The 19,750-nt window shown below is 35.8% G+C and overlaps 1 protein-coding gene across 38 annotated transcripts in view; it reads left to right on the top strand.

Moving 5' to 3' along the window:
- LOC147064624 (rho GTPase-activating protein 21-like) overlaps positions 1 to 19,260 on the top strand; it is a 466,312-nt gene extending 447,052 nt beyond the window's left edge. For 14 of the 38 annotated variants that reach the window (XM_085957824.1, XM_085957822.1, XM_085957815.1 and 11 more), the window contains 7 exons: positions 7,354 to 7,536; positions 8,496 to 8,616; positions 11,039 to 11,760; positions 12,102 to 12,225; positions 12,665 to 12,968; positions 13,547 to 13,806; positions 17,972 to 19,260. In XM_085957824.1, coding sequence (XP_085813950.1) covers positions 7,354 to 7,536; positions 8,496 to 8,616; positions 11,039 to 11,760; positions 12,102 to 12,225; positions 12,665 to 12,968; positions 13,547 to 13,806; positions 17,972 to 19,119 — 2,862 coding nt within the window. In that variant the 3' untranslated portion in view covers positions 19,120 to 19,260. Of the gene's footprint in view, positions 1 to 7,353; positions 7,537 to 8,495; positions 8,617 to 11,038; positions 11,761 to 12,101; positions 12,226 to 12,640; positions 12,969 to 13,546; positions 13,807 to 17,339; positions 17,406 to 17,971 lie in introns of all 38 variants that reach the window. The other 24 variants (XM_085957819.1, XM_085957813.1, XM_085957817.1 and 21 more) reach the window with 3 other exon arrangements.
- The last annotated feature ends 490 nt before the right edge of the window (positions 19,261 to 19,750 follow it).

Raw genomic sequence — 19,750 nt, 5'->3', positions numbered from 1 at the left:
GATTTTCTCGGAAAAAACCGAACTCTAATTACGGCTACATGTAATTTGTACAAAAACATGTTTACGAATGCATTATGGCAGAAGAGCATTAAGAACGAATGACATTTTGTACAAATTTTTAAAAAGTTTACTTTTTTTAAGATAGATAGGTTTAAATAAAAAAATAATTCATAATAAAAATTTGATAGTAGGTACTTATTTAAGGTACTCACAAATAGGTAGATACATATTTGCCGAGCTACCATTAAATCATTAAAAATTCTTTCAGTATATTCTTTAAAACAATTTAATAAATAATATACCTATTATGAAATATTTGTTATTAATTAATGTCTATTTTTTAGGTTTTGAGGGTTTAAAATAAACTTTGTATCTCAAGTAAATGGCACATCTTTTTTAATACCGCTCGGCGAACTGCTGGTCGATGAAAATTTCATTCGTTCACAATACCTACACTTCAGCCATCTGTCATGTGTACAAATATGTTTTCCGCCATAATGTATTCGTACAATTAATTGATCTAATACGGTAGAAATACATAATTATTATAGTGGTATTGTTTGCTAATATACTAGAAAGAGCATTGCAACAAATAATTACAATACACGCGCAAATCGTATACTGATTTACCTATACTAGTTATTTTTTATTATTATATTTTCTGATCTTATCCGATCTATGCTTAGTGTTTCGGTTCATGGTGTAGAATTGAATACTCTTTCCCCCCATTCAGTTGTAGCGCGACAACGTGCACAATGTTTATTTTCTATCGATAATGATGATTATTGATTTACATTCATTCCTACGTGAGCGAACATCTCAGTGATAAATCCTTGCGTGAATTAATATGTATGTATGATATATTATATCAGAATACATTCCTGCCGTACTGCGCCACATGAGACACTACGAAAAAACGTAGCGGAGTTTCTCTTTAGGTCCTGCAAGGTTACCTGACAATATCTACGATTAATATGGGCGGTGTATTGTTATTAATAATTTTATGCGAATTTTCATTGTAATTCTGCGCTGCGTATCGAATGAGTCAAACATAAGTAATTAATATTTATTGATTGAATCAACACCAACCTACGGTACACGTGCTACAACTTCCATAAAGAAAAAGTATGTATTTAGAATTAATATATTATGAAGTATGGACACTGATCATGGGCTTTGCGATCAAACATTCATTACTGGTTGATCGCTACGTACAGATTTTTTAAGTCCATATAGCGACAATTTTCTTTAACGCGGATGACGCAATCGATTCGTCAGAAGATTTAAAAGAGGCCTCGAAATAGGTCACATCAGTCGTAAATTAAATCACACGAAAATATGCATATTTATTATAAATTGTTTTCTCTGTTTTCGAGTTACGCAATCGATTCGTCAGAAGATTTAAAAGGGAGCCTCGAAACAGTTCATATCGGTCACACAATTAAATGATGCGAAAATTTAAAAAAGATGCATATTTTTTTATAATTGTTTTCTCTGTCTTCAAGTTACAGTCTATTGATATGTTTACTATGTACGTACGTTGGTAGTTGGAATTTATAGTGTTTTTTTTATTATTATGGGTGGCCTCAAAATCAGTCAGTGTATAGAACATCCCAAGTCCCTAAACAAGCCACTGAGTCCATATCCGTGACAGATTAAGTACGTACTCCACTATCACTATCAATCCACATAAAAACGAAAACAAATAAATATCTACACAATTTTGTGATATTTTTTTTATTTAATACTTAGTTTATAGGTAGATATAATTATTACAATGTCTTTCCACCACGAATTAACAGATAATTCCATTAAAGAAATTTTAATGATCTCAACACAAAACCACATAAACTAAAGGCTTGTTTACACTGGCTTAGTGCTAATCGTTAGTACCTACTCGCTACTCGCAATGATTTAAAAAAATATTTACAAACTATAATTGATACCTGATAGTTAGTATCAGTCTCTTTATATTCTTTATCTCGCACATTGTTTAAGGGTTTTATTTTGTACTGTTATGTTCGTTATGTCTAGACATATTCTGGACGAATTTGAGTTGTACTCGTTTAGTATGAACATTGATAATATTATTATATTTTTCAAAATATGGACTTAACTTGTTTTGACCACATAGTTTGCACCATATTAATTTTATTATGTATGATGCGTGACCTTAACAGTACAAGTCAATTTTAGGTGAAAACAAATTAAGAACTTACCTATAAATAAAGTATTAAGTATCAGAATATTTTTTCTATTTTTTATTATACAATATTATTATTAACAGTGTTTTAATGTATGAGTAACCTAGAATCAAAACTCACCTTCTCCAAAAACCGAGTTTAAAGAAAATCGAAAAAAACCAGTTGCCCAATATTTTTCGTACTTACAAAAAGAAATCATGAACTATCATGGATATCAATCAATGAGTGAGATTATCGATTTATATTATTTTAAAAATATATGTCTACTTCTTGATATGCGAAATCCACCAAGAAAGTATAAGAAATACTGATTGTTTAGAAAGGCCTCAGTGCCAGAACCGAATTCACCAGTGGTATTTGAATCATTTTGCAAATTGCAAAATGTGAATTTAAAAGTTTAGATCAATTTCTTTTTGTGTCTAATTTTTTTTCTTCATATCCTCTAAACTAAAATTCTGTAGGAGTTTTTTCTTCATATACAACCTCCTCACTCTAAAAAAATAGCATTGCTCTTGTTCATTTTTCATTTTTTGGTGAATATTTGTGAATGTTATAATGAATGCAAGGAATTTTCAGAAAACGGTTGTCATATTAGGTATAAAATATACATAAATAATTATAATCGGCGACGATTGGTAAAATATTGTTCACACTTGACAGATTTTTGCAATAATCAGCAGCAATAATAAATTGGTGCCAGGGTTATTTTTTCGCCAATTAATTAATTACCTACCTAATTAATAAAATCATGCTGCATTTTTATGCATATAATGTACACTATCTTGATATTACTGCAGTAGGTACCTACCTGCCTATCTATTTGTAATAAAATTGTTAACTCTCATTGGAGGTATAATTTATTGATATGTCGTCATCATCAGCCGGGGCCAATCCACTGCTGGATGAAGGCCTCCCCAGGCTTCTTCCAACTCTCTCGGTCCTGTGTCGTTCGCTGCCACGTATTTCCGCCGAACTTTACCAGTTCGTCAATCCAGCGGCTTTTTGGGCGACCCTGTGGCCGTTTCGCGCCCCTTGGGTACCACTGGATGAAAGCATTTGTCCAGCGGCCGTCCTCTCGGTGATCAATATGCCCCGCCCATCTCCATTTCAGCTATTTGGCAACGTCTATTACATCGCGTACTCCTGTATGCTTCCTAACCCATTCGTTTCTCTTACGATTATTTCGTGTGATGCCCAACATACACCTCTCCATGCCTCGCTGTGTAACTCTTAGCCTTTGGACATCTCTTGTGTTGAGGGTCCATGTCTCGCAGCCATACGTGAGCACGAGTAGCACACATTGGTTGAACACCCTACGCATAAGACATAATGGTAGGTTACTCTTGAAGATACTATTCAGACGTCCGAAAGCACTCCATCCCAGCTTTGTTCTTCGAGCAATTTCATCGTGCATGCTTCCGTCTATGGGCACCTGCTGTCCGAGATAGACGTAGCTGCTGACTTGCTCGAGTTGGGTGCCATTAATACAGATAATCGCAGGGTCCGAAAAACAGTTCCTCATCACTTTTGTCTTTGAGACGTTTATCTTTAGGCCGACCGTTTGACATCCGCGAGTTCTTGCATTCTACGAGAGTAATAGCATTCTGTGAGAGTATAACAATATCATCTACAAACCGCAGGTGACTGAGGTGCTCCCCATTAATTGGAACACCTTTTTCCTCCCAAGCAAGTTTCCTAAATAAGTCCTCGAGAGTAGCGGTGAATAGTTTAGGTGAAATGGTATCACCTTGCCGGACACCTTTATTAATGGGGAATTTACACGACCGTCTGTGGAGTTTCAAGCATGCTGTGGCATCACTGTATATACTGTTCAATATGTTTATGTAGCGTCTGGAAATTCCTTGGTTGTTAAGGGCGTCTATAATTGAGAATTTTTTGATGGAATCAAACGCCTTTTCATAGTCTATAAAACCAAGATATAATGGCAGTTTGTATTCCTGGTAGCGCTCTATGATTTCCCTGACGACCTGTATATGATCCATAGTACTGTAGCCTCTTCTGAATCCGGCTTGCTCTCTTGGTTGGTTCTCGTCTAGAACTGTTTCGAGATGGTTTGAGAGTATTTTCGTGAAAACCTTATACAGAATTGGCAGTAGACTAATTGGTCGATAGTTTTTCAGATCTTCAGTGTCGCCTTTCTTATGGAGAATAATAATGGAGGCATTTTTCCATTACTCTGGGATATTCTCTTCGTGCAGACAAGCCGTGAACAGACGTGCGAGCACTTCGCTCACCGTCCTCCCAGCCCGTTTGAGAACATCGATAGTAAGCCCATCTTCTCCTGGGGCTTTCCCACTCTTCATGCACATTATAGCATATTCCATCTCTGTGGTAGTAACCTCGGGAAGAGGATCTCCATATTCTCCGTTCACCAGAAGATCTGAATTGATGTCAGTGTCATCTTTGTATAGCGCTGTAAAACTCTACAACAGTGTCCAGTAGATGTCCCAGTTACGCACGATACTTCCATCTTGCGCTTTTAGTGTCGTGATCTGCCGTCTCCCTATTGACAGATGCTGCTTGTTCTTGCGTAAGCTCCTTCCCGATACAACAATTGATTCTACAAGGTTCATATTGAATTTATGAAGATCTTCTCGTATGTTTTTACGTAGAATTTTGCACAGCGTGGAGTACTCGAGATCATTTGCAACTTGTTGCTCGCTTTTCGTACTCCTACGCAGCTTCATAAGATCCAACGTTTCCTTTGAGAGTTTGCTTACTCGTTCAACCACAGCAGCATCTGTCGCTTCCGAAGATTCTATAATGATTTTTGTTATTGCCTCAGTGTTTTGTAGGGAGAAGGGGTCATTTTCAGCCTGAAAGGCCGCTAGCCTGTTCTCCAGTTCTTGTTGGAATTCGACTGTGCTTCTCAAGCCTCTGCGTTCTGCATCAGTTTGGATCTCTCACGTTTGATGTTAAATCATACTTGTTTTACACCTTACCATTCGGTGATCGCTGCCAGTATTAAAACTGTTAAGGACTGTGCAGTCTAGAAAAATATCCTTCTTGTCGGTGAGGATGTAGTCGATTTCGCTGGTTCGTTTTGCTGGGCTTCGCCATCTCCATTTTCGGAATATATTGATATGTACTATTATATTATTAGTATGTATCTATTTTATATATTTAAATTGACACCTATCAGTGGCGAAGGACGGCAGTAGACTGTTAAGATCTGACATAAATAATGTACACTAAACTTTGTCAGTCAAACGTATTTGTTTTCATTGAACTAAGACTACAATCTGTAGATAGTGTTCGTTAATTTTTAAAAATCAATTCAATCCTGCCTAATCTGAACCATATTAAATAATAGTCAAAAATTATTCATTAGTCTATAAAATATCTAATATTATGCCATTAAACCATACATTATTTCAGATATTTTATAGATAAATGAATATTTTTTATCGATTATGGTGTGGCTTAGGCAGGGTTCGATCAATTTAAAAAAAAAACTAACCAACACCATCTGTAATATGTATTCTTAATTGAACGGAAACATAGAAGTATGACTGAAAAACTGTGCACTATTTTTATTGGATCGCCCATAGCATTCCTAAACTATTATGGTTTTGTTACAGGGTTTAATTGAATTTAAAAAACTGACCATCACCATCTACAAATTGTATTATTAGTTCAATGAAAACAAATAAGTATGACCGACAAAGTTTAGTGTGCATTATTTATGTTGAATCCTAACAGCGTACCTCCACCCCTCGTCACTATCACCTATGGGAGACAGAATGCATTTATTCCACTGAATTAGAAAATGATAAGTAACAGCGCGAACACTCAAAAGTGAATGATTATGTACCGCTTACCCTTCACATGTATATAAATAACATTCTGTGAGAAACTAGTGATATCGATTTATATGATATTTATCGCGATCGTAGTACACGCATTTAAAATGTCATATTATAAATTATTTGCAATTCCTTGACAAATTGCAAACATTTTGACATTAGCTTGCAAAGAAACTAATATATCAGTGAGAATGCATCATTAGAAAGCTTATTTATTTAGATTTTTTTTAAATGATTAATTTCGAGTTTATTTCAAGATTATCAGGTGTATTTACTTATTTTAAGCATGTGAAAGAATCTTAGATAAAATCAATTTTATAAAATAAATATACAATTTTCACTAGAGAATATTGGCTATTCTTCATCACACTTGCAATATTACGCTTAAGTCGGCCGGACGATTGTCATTGTAATAACATGAACAAGCATTTGGTTTAAATGGTTTGTCACCAGTAAATGTTTTTAGGTGGTGATCTAATTGTAAATGCATGACTGTCGCATTTAAATAGATTTTCATGTTAAATTTCTAATAAAACAAATATCCGATGTAAATCGCTTGTCATTAGTTTCCTCACCAGCATGGTATTTTTGGGTGCTTATACCTTCTACTTGTAAATTCAAAAGTATCGTATTTGTTGCGGTGTTTCCTCGGTTTTTCTAAGGAATATGTGTGTTAAACTGGTCAAATCTTCTGCTTGTATAAGAACAAACATCGCATTTACTAGAGGTTTCACCAATATGTGTCATATTGTTGCATGATAACAAATATTGCATTTAAAATTGTTTTTTATTATTTTGTTTTTTATCTCTATGGAGAAAAAATATATATTTTCATAAATTTGTAATCAATTATACTACTAATAGTCACACAATGTGGTTCCTAATTTATAATTTACCCCCAGTAGCCATTACGCCACTTATTATTATGAATATTTTGGCATGTAAGCATAAAAAGGTTTGCCATCGCGCAGATCTAGCGTATACCTTTCATCGATAAAAATATCATAATATTCATAAAACTACTATTTTTACAGTTGGATACTAACTGTTATTTTCGATTTTGAATTGTTTACCTACATATTATTAGTCATCACAATTGACTTAAGTATTTATAAGATTTGTGAAAAAAATGACAAATACTAATTGAATTCATAAAAAATTTTCAAGTAATTAACATCAACCATTTTTCTGGCTAACCCTGAATTTGATAATAATTTGAATTCCGTACCATGGTGACCAAATCCTGCATCTGCGAGAATTGTGAAGAGAATAAAACCAATTTCGTTAGATAAATTATAATTTATTTATTTATTTTGTTGCAGAGCCCCACCGCTGGCGGGTCCAGTGAGTCCCTTAACCTGCGGTTCTCAATGGCTGATGTAGCCGGTGACTACACCAAGAGAAAGCACGTGGTGAGGGTCACCTCTATCGCCGGGACGGAACTTCTCCTTCAGGCTGGCGGAGCGGCTGAAGCGGCCAAGTGGCTCCATGCTCTCAGGGCACAGGTATACTTACAAATTTTACTATTTCACTTCATCTCATCTTCGTTGTGACCTCATGCATGAGGATTATGACCCAGATGATTTTGGCCATCTGACAGCCTTCTTTACGGCTTGGCTCCACCTCTATTGCCACTTAGGCTTCGGCCACATCGGCAGGTGCTTCGCTAGTCCTGAGCTAGGTGCTATGCTTGTCTACTAAAAATACTACTGCCACATTGCAGGCTATGTGCTTAGTTACAAATTCATTTGACATTTGGGAGCGCTCAAGTCAACAACGATATTATGTCACTCTCAAAACTAACCAGAAAGCTACTTCTCACAGAAAATTTAAGTTTAAAATTTCGAAAGTCGCAAATTCTAGCTTGTTGGGTGCATAATGTCAATTCAATCATGCGTCATTATTCATAACCTCAAAATATACAGTGTTTGACGTTTGTCATACTGAAGAAACATCCGCCATCTTGCAAAATCCATAGACAATGGCAAAATCACTAGGTGACACAATAAAAATAACCAACACGTTTGTTCGTCGGGAGACTCACGAGGTGACTCATAATCACGTAGCGAAGCGTGCAGTGTGGCCATTTCGATAGAATAGTGTGCGTTCGTTCACTAGGATATATCACCTAGCACGTAGCCACCAAGCAAGGCACCTGCGTATGTAGCCGAAGCCTTAGTGACATGTGTGGCCATTTGTCAGTATGAAACCTGTGGAATTTACCTGTGGAAAAATAAATATTGACTTGCTGTCGATAGTGTCCATGATCTATATATTTTTTTAACATGGCATGATTTATTTATGCAAGTGCTTGAAAAATTAAATAAGAATAATCTTACCATAAAGTAAATTTATACCATAGACTGAAGGTGCTTGATGGAAATTGAATTTAAATTCTAAATGGTGTGATTTTTGTACACATGTATAATACAATATTATTATAATTTTTTAATTTTGTTTTCAGACACCCGGTGGACAAGTTGCGGAGCCTCAACAGGCAACGGACAGTCCTGCCGAAGCCTGCGAAGTTTCCCCCCCTCCCCGCACCAAGAAACCTGCAAATATTCGCACCATGTCTCCCACCGGTATGTTAATTGTGCATTTTCGTATCGTTTTTTTTAACGATTTTGAATCTAAAGTATGTTATTAAATATCATGAATCAATTCATCAACTGTCAATTGTTGGTAGATAGACATTGAATTAATTAAAATAAAACACAATATATAGTATGTGTTCCAAATAATTTAATAATGACCAGTTTCATCCACTATAAAATATGAATGTTTTTTTAATTAGATAATAAATATTAAGACAGTACTTCAGTGAAATGGCAAATAATTTTCAACTATAGGTGCGATGAAATTTCTGACTGACTGGCAATTGCAGAGCGAAAGTCGAGCTGTGAACACGTCAATTTGTTTTGTGATGGCGACGGGGGAATTAACTCTTAAATCGTGTAAAGATGACTAAAAAACGTTACCCATTTACTTGAAAAAGAAAACATGTCAATGAATATATTATCATTATTAAGCCTCAATTACATTGAGCTTCTTTACGAGCTGTTTATTGGCGAATTTACAATCTGCCTGTAAAGTCGCCCAGTGTAATCATCGAACAAGCTAATAAGCAGGTTGTAAACACTCTACCGAGAAAAGTTGAAAGCCGGTCAACTTTACACGCTACACGCCGGCGTGTGGGCCTACTGCGTCTGCGCAGTAGAGCGCAGTACCAACCTCCCGGTAAAAAACGAACCACGTTCTGTCAAAATAGTCAATAGCTTGTGGCTTCTCAGCGAATGGAAAGTTTTGTGTGTAATCATCAAATCGCAGTAGCTGAATCGCCCGCTTTTAAATTCGCCAATAAACAGCTCGTAAAGAAGCTCAATGTAATTGAGGCTTTAGTAATAAAACAATAAACAACATTAAATGGACGCATGTTGACTTTTTATGACAAATTATGTTTTGTTCTGCACGCGTCATTTGCACAATCTTCGCGTTGCGTAGTCCCGATCGTTTTAGACCGTGCCCCAGCTGAAGTATAGCCTTAATGACAGTGGCGAAGGCTCCATACTAAGCGATTATTTAAAGCTTACCTTCTATTTTCAAGTATTTAATTTAAATAAATAAATATCTATATTGTAGGTTATAATAAAAATATTGATTGTCATCTATCGTCGTTATTTATAAGTAGAGCGTTTAATTTAGTCAAGTTTCGAATCAAAAATAAATGATGGAACGTCACAACGTGAGTGCTATTTTTAGAATTATTTCAACGATAATCCAAGCCGAATTTTCTACCGCAATTCAGTTGCCAACTTCATGCATGTCTGCGTTTTTGTTCCCGACTCGGAAGCGTAAACAGGACAAGCTTACGCGCTACGTTGATTTGTTTATTGTCTATGCTTATCTTTAAAAGCAAATAATAAATAATAAGGATGATTAAAAAAAATAATAACTATTGTGTTCGATCACATATAATTTATAAATTGTTATTAAAAATAAATATTGTATTAATTTGCGATTATTATTTAGGTTACTTCAGTCATAGACAAACATAACATGCTATTCACAGTTCATGTCATTTTGACATTTCAAAGCGGTGATAAAGGTTTATTTTATAATACAAAATTCAGTGTGTTACTGTGTTTTGAATGTGGATAAATTATCTCATATTGTACCGAAATCATTCGCCAGTGCTTTAAATGTATAAGTATTTATTAAATTGTATAGTGTCCAGATAGAAAATGTGCGATGCATTTAAAAAAAATCATTCCCAAGATTCACGTTTCTTCAAAAATTAAAAATTATCAAAGCTTGACCTTCCAAGGGTTCATTTAGATTTGAATACTGCAAAAAAACTTATATCAGACATTTTCACAACAATTTATATGATAAATATTTGTTTTTAACTGGCAGTTATACATTAAACAAACTTTTTTGTTGGCGATGCGTATTGTTTGGTAAAGAAAAGTATGCGTGGAATTCTACTGCCATAAGTGATTTAAATAATTTGACAAATTCAGCGGTGAAACCTATGACCAGTGTGTCATTGTCATTAGTGTGTACCTATTCATCAGTAGTAATATTGTAAGTATTATCTTCTTATTTCCCGTAAGTTACCTGACAAGTGTGCTCTTTTTCTCTGATCTCCACAGCTTACCTCTTTCCAAAAGTTACCCTTCGCCACTGCTTAATGAAATACATGAAAACTATGAATTAATCAAAAATGTCTTTTATAACAGACCCTTCAACAAAGGCACATTTAATAACTATTTTGTTATCAATAAATTGTCCCTAGATGTCTCTAGTACAGTAGCACTACACTTTGCTTTAAAAATTGTAGCTGGTGTATGCCTTGATTTTTCCCTTTTCAGTGATTTTTCCAACAGTTTCCAATAGTTTGGGGCACTTAATACGAAGCACTAATAATCAGTTGTACTAAGCCACCAATAAAGAACTAACTAGGTAACCAATGTGAAGAATACAGTAATCTTATTTCTTCTACAGAAAACTCCACCACTTCTCTGACGGCATCGCCAAAAAGTAAAACATGGAAAGGCCGAGTAGCAAGACAACTGCGGCGCATGCAGGCCGGATCGGGAGGACCCGGCTCAGGGCACAGCCCCAACTCTTCGCATCCAGCGGGGGCCCTTCCCGGAGGAGTAGGTGTCACCCTCGAGAGCTGCGTACCTCTCCCCGGACATCCCCTCGTCCCCCACCTTGTAGGCTTGTGCACCAACGCCGTGGAAGAGAGAGGCCTTCAAGTCGTTGGGGTCTACAGAGTTCCCGGAAATACCGCAAGCGTCACGACACTCCAGGACTCCTTAGAACGTGGCATCCCGCCCGATCTTCAAGATCCCAAATGGAGCGATGTCAACGTCGTGTCCAGTCTGCTCAAAGCTTTCTTCCGACGGCTACCTAACCCGCTGCTCACTAAAGAACTCTACCCAAAGTTTATAAGTGCGGACAAAGACCCCGACAGTCGACACCGCGTTCGAAAGATTAGAAAGCTCGTTCGCATCCTGCCCGACCATCATTACGAAACGTTGAAGTTTTTGATGGAACATTTGAAAAGGGTTGTTGCGGAAAGTGCAATAAACAAAATGGAGGCGAAGAACTTAGCAATTGTCTTTGGGCCCACCCTCGTGCGAAGCGCCGATGACAATATGTTCACTATGGTCAACGACATGTCCAGTCAGTGTCGGATTATTGAGTCACTCATCAATAACGTAAGTCTAAATCAATGTTAATATGTTTCTTCTTTCTTAGTCCATATTTAGTTAGAGCATATGGACACCACCCGGCGCTTCCAAAAATTCCTTTATAATCACATCGGGCTTTTTGTATCATCCCAGGTTGAGCCAGAATTCTGTAGCTCCGCCGTAAATTTACATAATTAATATTTATTAGTCATATTTATTGAAGACTGATTCATGAAAAGGTGATAACGGGGGTAATTTGAGCAAATAATTGTATCTCTCATTTAATAGTGTAAGATAGAGTAGACTTTATTATTAAAATGAATCGTATTTCAAAATTGGAGATATTAATGATGTTTTTTATATTTTAGATGGAATGGTATTTTGATGAAGAGGACAGGAGTTCTCCGGTGAATGACATTTTATACGATGAAGAACTTCCCTCCACCACATCAAATCAAGCCTTGCTTCTGCAGAATGTGAAGAAGATAGAAGGTAGTGAATGTTTCCATATCCTTGAAATTTTTTAAATGAATTCCAACTGAATCAATATTTAAACAGCTGCAAACTTTCATTCATATATTCCATAATGAGAGGTATGATTTACTCTAACTCATGTGCAGAGAAAGGTAGAGGGCAGCAGAAGCATTGGTAGAAGGCGATTCTTTGGCTATGCAACCTTCGTAAGTGGGCCAATGCCCAAGGTGTTGTGGATCTGATACTACCGGCCCAAGATAGTGAAGTATACTGCAAGTTGGTTGCCTGCCAACCTTAAACCAACCAAAATGATACCAAAAGAAGAAGCAAATCCTCACCAGAATGTAAAATATTTTTTTTAAAATAGGTTATTTATTCCATACTGTTATTTTGCCGTTAATATAATTGTTTTGTTTTATTTCCCCAATTATAGATTTATCTACTATTGGTTTTTCAGGCAAGACAGATGTTAGCACCAAAGATATTGTGAGCTCGATAATATCAGCAGCGAATAGGAAGATACAGCGGAAGCCCCGCTCTAAGCCACAGCACGTGCAGAACGAAAACAACAGTCCCAGCCATCAGCAGAAGGAAAGAGAGACAGTGGACAAGGCGCCGCCTCCGCTCTCCCTCTCGCACCAAGATGTCCAGCTCAGCCAACAGCCGGCCGCACCCCTCGTCTCGCCTTCACACAATCCCGCCGACCCAATCATCAAATCTTACCACGGACTCAATGAAACAACTCTAGAGAGGGTCAAGAGGTTGGATAACATTAAAATAATTGTAGTTATTAGTAGTAACATTAAGTATTGTTAGACAACATACAGATCATCGATAGGCTTCAAAGACTTGTGACAACTATTAAGAATATTTATATTATTATTTACTACTAGCGATCGTGCATGACATCGCCCATGTGAAATTCAGAAAGAAAATGTAGATAGATAATACACTTTGAAGAAATGGACTGATTCGTATTACTAATGGTTCATTTTTTAAGCATACCTACGGTTTTCTACTCGTGCCCCACTTGGTTTATGCAGGGTTCAATTGAATTATAAAAACTAACTAACATTATCTGCAATTTGAAGTCATAGTTTAATGAAAACAAATATATTAGTAATCAAGTTTTAGGTGCACCATTTACGTCGGATCATAACAGTCTACCTCCGCCCTTCGCCACTGGTTAAACCTTATGTATATTTTAAAAATTTTAGCATTTAGTGTATGTAATTAACTTGAACAAAATGTACACACATTTCTTGCAGTTTTAAGGTTATTATTACCTACATTTTTAATTATTTTAAATATTAGAGTCTTACCGATTTCTCAATTGCAGATTTGAAATGGAAACCATCGCCGTCCTCCAGAGAGACAAAAGACGAGATCCGACAAACGATTGGCAGAACAATGTTCGGCAAGAGACGTCCTCCCCTGTGCCCCCCGGAAACTTTAACCCTGCCCCTTCAGAAACGGAAACGGCTGAATACATCTCACGCTCCAACCCCTCATACTACAAAGGAAACGGTGAATCCAACAGCACCGGGAAGAGACTGAAAACCGATTCAAAAACTAGGGATTCAGATAGATATAGTGATGGTAAGCAGATCTTATAGTAATTGTTTAAAACATCTTATCACATAAAATGTTATACAGCTGCTGTTGTATCTGTTTCTGTGCTCTAGAACGTCACTCATTGGGTGTCAAGTTGTCAATATGAATAAAAATAGAAACACAATAACAAAAACTATATACAAAATTTCATCAGTAAAACTTGATGTTATTGTTTTCCCTTGTAGTACTGTGTAGAGAATCCAATCCCGAGCCAAAATTTTGATCCCGGGATTTCGGGATTACAACTAGACAATCCCGGGACTGGTCCCGGGATTGGCATTTTTTCCCATAGTTAATATAAAAATTTTATATATACAAATAACATTGATAAAATCGGTCAAAAATAAATCTAGTATAATTATTTATACCTACTATTTAAGACATTATTATTCTTAATATTGTGTATGTTCAATCTTGGAAATACATAGGTTCAATGGAGTAAATAATATTGTAATTAAATAATAATGCGAAAGTAAAACAGTTTTATTTATTTATGAAAAGATAACAAATAAAATACAATTTCAATTAAAATAAAAAATAACATATTAACCTTTCAGCTGCCCGGCCGATATACAGAGTTTATACTAACAGGGCCCAAGAATTATATATTTCAATAAAATAAAAAATTCTACATAAAAATATAAAAATATAGCACTCACATTGATATGATGTCATGAAAAGCTCCAAAAACAAATTATTCATACGAAATCTCGTAAATCTGTCATCACATTTGCACTAGAATTAGGGTTGCCACAAACCACTTCACTTTAAAAAAAAATAGTTTCACGAATAAAATAACTTCACCAAACAGACAACGATAAATATGTACAATAAAGAAAGTTTATAAATATATTTACTACACTATATTTATACTATATTTACACATATAAACAAAAAAAAAACACTAAAAATTTTCTTCCGTATGGAAAATTTCAAAACAAGGCTCGAAACATAGAGCAATGTCACATTGTTTACATAAATATCTAGTTTCTTTACGTTTTTTATCAGTTTTGGAATTGAAACACACATAACATCGTCGAGTAGCATTGGTTTTTTTTATTGTCGACGGAATTTTGCCCAAAAAATGGCGTTCGGTAAGCCTAGCTGGCAATGGAGCCTTCCGTTTCAAATTCTGCCGTGGTTCAGTCTTATGATCTTCGATCAACTGTGTCAGGACATGTATTTGAAAATCTCCCAAGGGTTGCTTCTTGCCAGTTTTTTCTTGGTGGATGACGTGGGCATTCAGTAGACACAGATCAATAAGGTGAAAAAATACCTTTTTGTACCACTTGATCGTTTTTCTGGCACATGTGACGGAAGAAATGACCATGTCACCATGATCCACTGCACCCATGTTTTTGTTATACTCTACTATGCACTCGGGTTTCACAATCGGTTCTTTCGATTTGTAATCGACTTTTCCTGTCGGCTTAGTAACATTGGTATGCAGAGTGGTCAACATTGTCACATCTTTTTTATCTTTCCAAGAAAGAGCCATCATATCGTCCGTGTGAAACGATTCGGTTTCACCTTTTTTTAATTTGGTGGTGAAATTTGGCATCCCGAGTCTATTCCGTCTTACTGTTCCGCAAGCATTTGTGCCATTTTCATGCAAAAATTTGAACAGTGTTGGACTACTATACCAGTTATCGATATATAACGTGTGGCCCATGTTCAAATATGGCTTCAGTAAAGTGGCCACAACATTTCCTGATATGCCAATATAGTTTAGCTTGTCGATCTCCGTTTGTTTGCCCGTATATATAATTATATCTAAAACAAAACCAGTATGGCAATCGGCCATTACAAATATTTTTATCCCAAATCGACTAGCCTTTGTTCGGATAAATTGTCGAAACGAAAGTCTACCTTTGAATAAAAGAAGACTTTCGTCAATACATATATTTTGATGAGGGTACAATAGATTTTGAAAAGTGTCTTTCAATGAAGTTAAAACCTGTCGAATTTTAAATAAACGATCTCCTGAAACCTGTGCTTCGTTATCGCAAAAGTGGAGCATACGAAGCAACATTTCAAAACGATTTCTTGACATAGACTCCGAAAAATACGGTGAAAATAAGCATCGTTTTGTTGACCAGTGTTCTGTTATTTTATTTCGAGAATTCCGCGACATCAATAAACAAATTCCCAAAAAGGTATAAAAATCATCGGTGGTACAGTCTACCCATCGCTTCAAACGGTCACTCAGTACACGCATGTTTTTGGTGGCAAACACAAATTGTCTATTCGTTTCACGAACTATCATCTCCACAAATGATACACTAACAAATAATTTGAAATAATCCGATTCACGAGCATTAGAAGGCAAATCTGATTTGCCTCCCGAAATATTTGAATCGAATGAAAAGATACGAGGATCAAATGGGTCCGATTGCCATGAAAACGATGGTCTTTCGATACCATTTAAAATGTCTGCAGGAATATCGTCATCACAATCTTCAATATCGTTTTCGTCGTCACTCGGTTCGTCTTCAGATTCGATTGTTTCCACGAGCACTTCAATCAAATCATCATCCGAATGCTGCATCAAATGCTCATCCATTTTGATCACAAATCGTCAAAAAACACGTGTAAAATAACTTAAAATCACAAAAACACTAAGAATACACTAATATTCAATGAAATGTTGTATATTTATAACAAAACTAAATACATCGAAGCAATCTCACAAAGTTCTACTAAAATATCACGTAAAAAACTTCGTTACAAATTAAAATAACACTAAAGTACACAATAAATGTCAGATTTTTTGATAAAACGTGGTTATAGAACTTATATATTGGAAACAAAATTAAAATAACCGAAAAATGATCAATCGCATGTGAAATAATACACATCAATGAAATATTCCGAGCGCGCGCGTTCAACACTAAAAATATGGGCAGAATGGCGGCCGATAGTTTGGGATTTCCCAATTTTGGCAGCCCTAATTTCGTAGAATTGAAATATGTCTGTAGTCATGGTTTTACCCAAGATTTGAATCAATTTTTGTTTCGAATTATTTCAATAGATGTCACTAGCAACACCAAAATTGAGAAAAAGTCGATTTGACATTTAAAAAGGCGCGAAAATATGAATGCGTATTTCGTACGTCACGGGCGTGTATCGCGCGATCTACTATGACGCTCGTCGTACGTCACGGGCCGCTATAAGGTTAAACAAGATTTAAGTAATTAAAACATTATTCTGAATAATATGCCTGAAGTAATCTCCAGGATAGCATTTTATGGTAGTGCGCAATGGTTTACTTTTTATAAAAAGAAGACAGCTTAGGTGTAAATGGCTGAAACGTCTCTTACGTAAGCGGACACTATAAAAATGCATGATTTTTTATACACTACATACTATTTTAAAAGTTTTTCCAAAATATAAATTGATATTAGTTTCGTACCATAATAACCCACCCACCCACTATAAAATAATTTCTAATGAGTTTTATTGCAGTATATTATGGAAAATAACATTTTGTAAATTGTTCGGTTATTTTTAACTGGCAGGTTTTTCTATGCAGTTATAAGGAGAACAGATGACTGAATGTTAGACATCAAAGAGAAATTAGTCCGGTAAATTTAGTGTAACTAACAGAGTGGAAAGGAATTGAAATGTGTCGTTTTCTGTATTATCTATCCTTCTATATCACTGTTTACAACAATTGAATGCTTTATGAAATGAAGTTAAAACTTATATTTATTAATTTAATCGGTTGGCAGCTTTTCACTAAAAATATTTCTACATAGCACTAAAAAAAAGCTTTTTCAAAATTAAATGATTTTATATAACAAATAATAAACCATACTATTAATGGCAACATCTAACAAACGTAACATAGTTTTTATAATGAAATATTTTTCATAGGTTTTATTTTGTTTTATCATTAATAATTTTATTATTTGATGTTGTTTTTTTTTCAAATTTGTCCAGCTTATTATATTTGTGTTATCATAAAAAACTGGCTCTTTTTAACTTTTAACTTTCAGTGTTATTATGACTAGGACCAACAAAAATATTTTTATTAATTATATTGATACAAAAGAGACATAATTTATTTTATGTACCTAATTTTTTTGCCAGTCCTAATTATGATAAATGATTGTCGTAACATAACTAATATATATTTGTTATTTTATAGGCATGGCAGATATGGTCTCATCGTTGACTTCGACATTTGATCAGAAATTAAGGTCTCTCCATACATCTTCGCCTCTGCACGAAACAATACCTTACGTGGACGAGAGTCACGAAGAAACGCAAGACTTTGCGGATCCGAGTCTCCACCGAGGCGCCGACGTATCGATTACACCAGACAATGGAACGAAAAAGAAATCCAAATCGCCGGAAATAATAAACGAAACTGAAACAGCCGAGGCAAAGTTAACCCCCAAAAGAAACTCGTACGAGACGTCGCCGATTGACAGTGCCCCCGCCGATAGTATTAAAGAGCTCGACGAGAATGAAAAAGAACTGACGCAGTCCTTTCGCAAAGAGAGCGCCGGTAACAAGATTGCTCAGTTCGCCAAAAACATAGAAAAAGAAACGGAAAGTGAAAAAGATGTCGACATCACCTCCGTCAATTCGTCACCCACCGGAGTGATACCCGACAATGATAAAAACATTGAAAAATTTATCTACCATAAATCTTTCCAAGAAGATTCAGAAAGAGAGTACAAAAGTGACCTGAAAGAACATAAATCGCATGATTCCACCGCCAAAAGCACTTTGCATGACATGTTTTTTAAGAAATCCAATTTCAACCCTGAGAAATCTGACTCGCTGAACGTATCTCTGTTGGTGAAGAGCAAACTTAAAAGATCGGAATCGCTCAACAGAGAGACGGAAAAACAAATCATAAAAAATAATAACAAACTAATCATTTCGGAGAATTTCATCAACAATAAAAACGAAGCCTGCGATTCGGGCATCGACGTAGAAAAATCCAACTCACCCAAACTCAGAAGATCCGTCTCGCTGAACAGGTCCGACATCAAATTGAAAAGGTCAGACAGTCTGACGAAAAGCGAGAAGACGGAAACCAATCTCATAAAGCGGAGGGAAATATACGGACTGAACAGGGCGTCGGCCAAGCTGAAACGGAAAAATGGCATGCCTGAGAGGTCCATCAAACGGCGCCACACCGTGGGCGGCACCAAAGACTTCGATAAGGACGAGTGGGTAGCCCTCGGCTGCTCCAGGACCTCCTCCCCCGACCTTCCCGCTTCCATTCTGGACGGACCCGTCCAACCGCACGTATCGCCGGTGCCGCTCGAGTCCCACGTTTAATTCAAACCTGTCACTCGCTCTGCACTCGACCCCTATTCTTTTGTGCAAGTTTATAATGAGGCTTCTATCATTTTTGACACAATTGACATTATGTACAATTGACAAAGAGGTGCTTAATGTCATAAATATATTTGATTTGATTTTACCGTGACACTGCACATATTCTATGGCCTATATTACAATATTATTCCATTGGAATCAAGAACGTCTTCAAACTACAATAGAAAATTAAGTTAACATACACTGTGATGACATGAAAAATCCTTGTTTTATTTGTTCAGTCAGCTTGTGTTGTATTTAAATCAGCTGTCACGCCATGTCACGATAAGTCAAAATTCATTACGCGTTCTTATAGGTGCATTCTTATAGTAATTTAAATATATCCCAATGTATTAAAACAGTTTAACATTGCATTGTGTTAAATCTGACAATTTAAAAATAATGGGATAGCAGGATACACTCATAGGGTCACCGTATCTATAGTGACCCTGACCAGTCATAAATATTTTTTTAAATAAAAATAATATGTATGTACTTTAAAAAATACATATCAATGAAATCCTTGCATAGTGCTATGCCTATTTATATTATAAAAATTCATTTAATCATTGTATAAAATTGTAAATAATAT

Source organism: Rhyacophila brunnea, unplaced genomic scaffold (genome assembly GCF_057557595.1).
Source record: "Rhyacophila brunnea isolate RB1 unplaced genomic scaffold, BYU_Rbru_1.0 scaffold_7, whole genome shotgun sequence".
NCBI classification, from domain to species: Eukaryota; Metazoa; Arthropoda; class Insecta; order Trichoptera; family Rhyacophilidae; genus Rhyacophila; species Rhyacophila brunnea.
The sequence above is the reverse complement of the archived record's forward strand: the minus strand, read 5'-3'. Positions and strand labels throughout refer to the sequence as shown.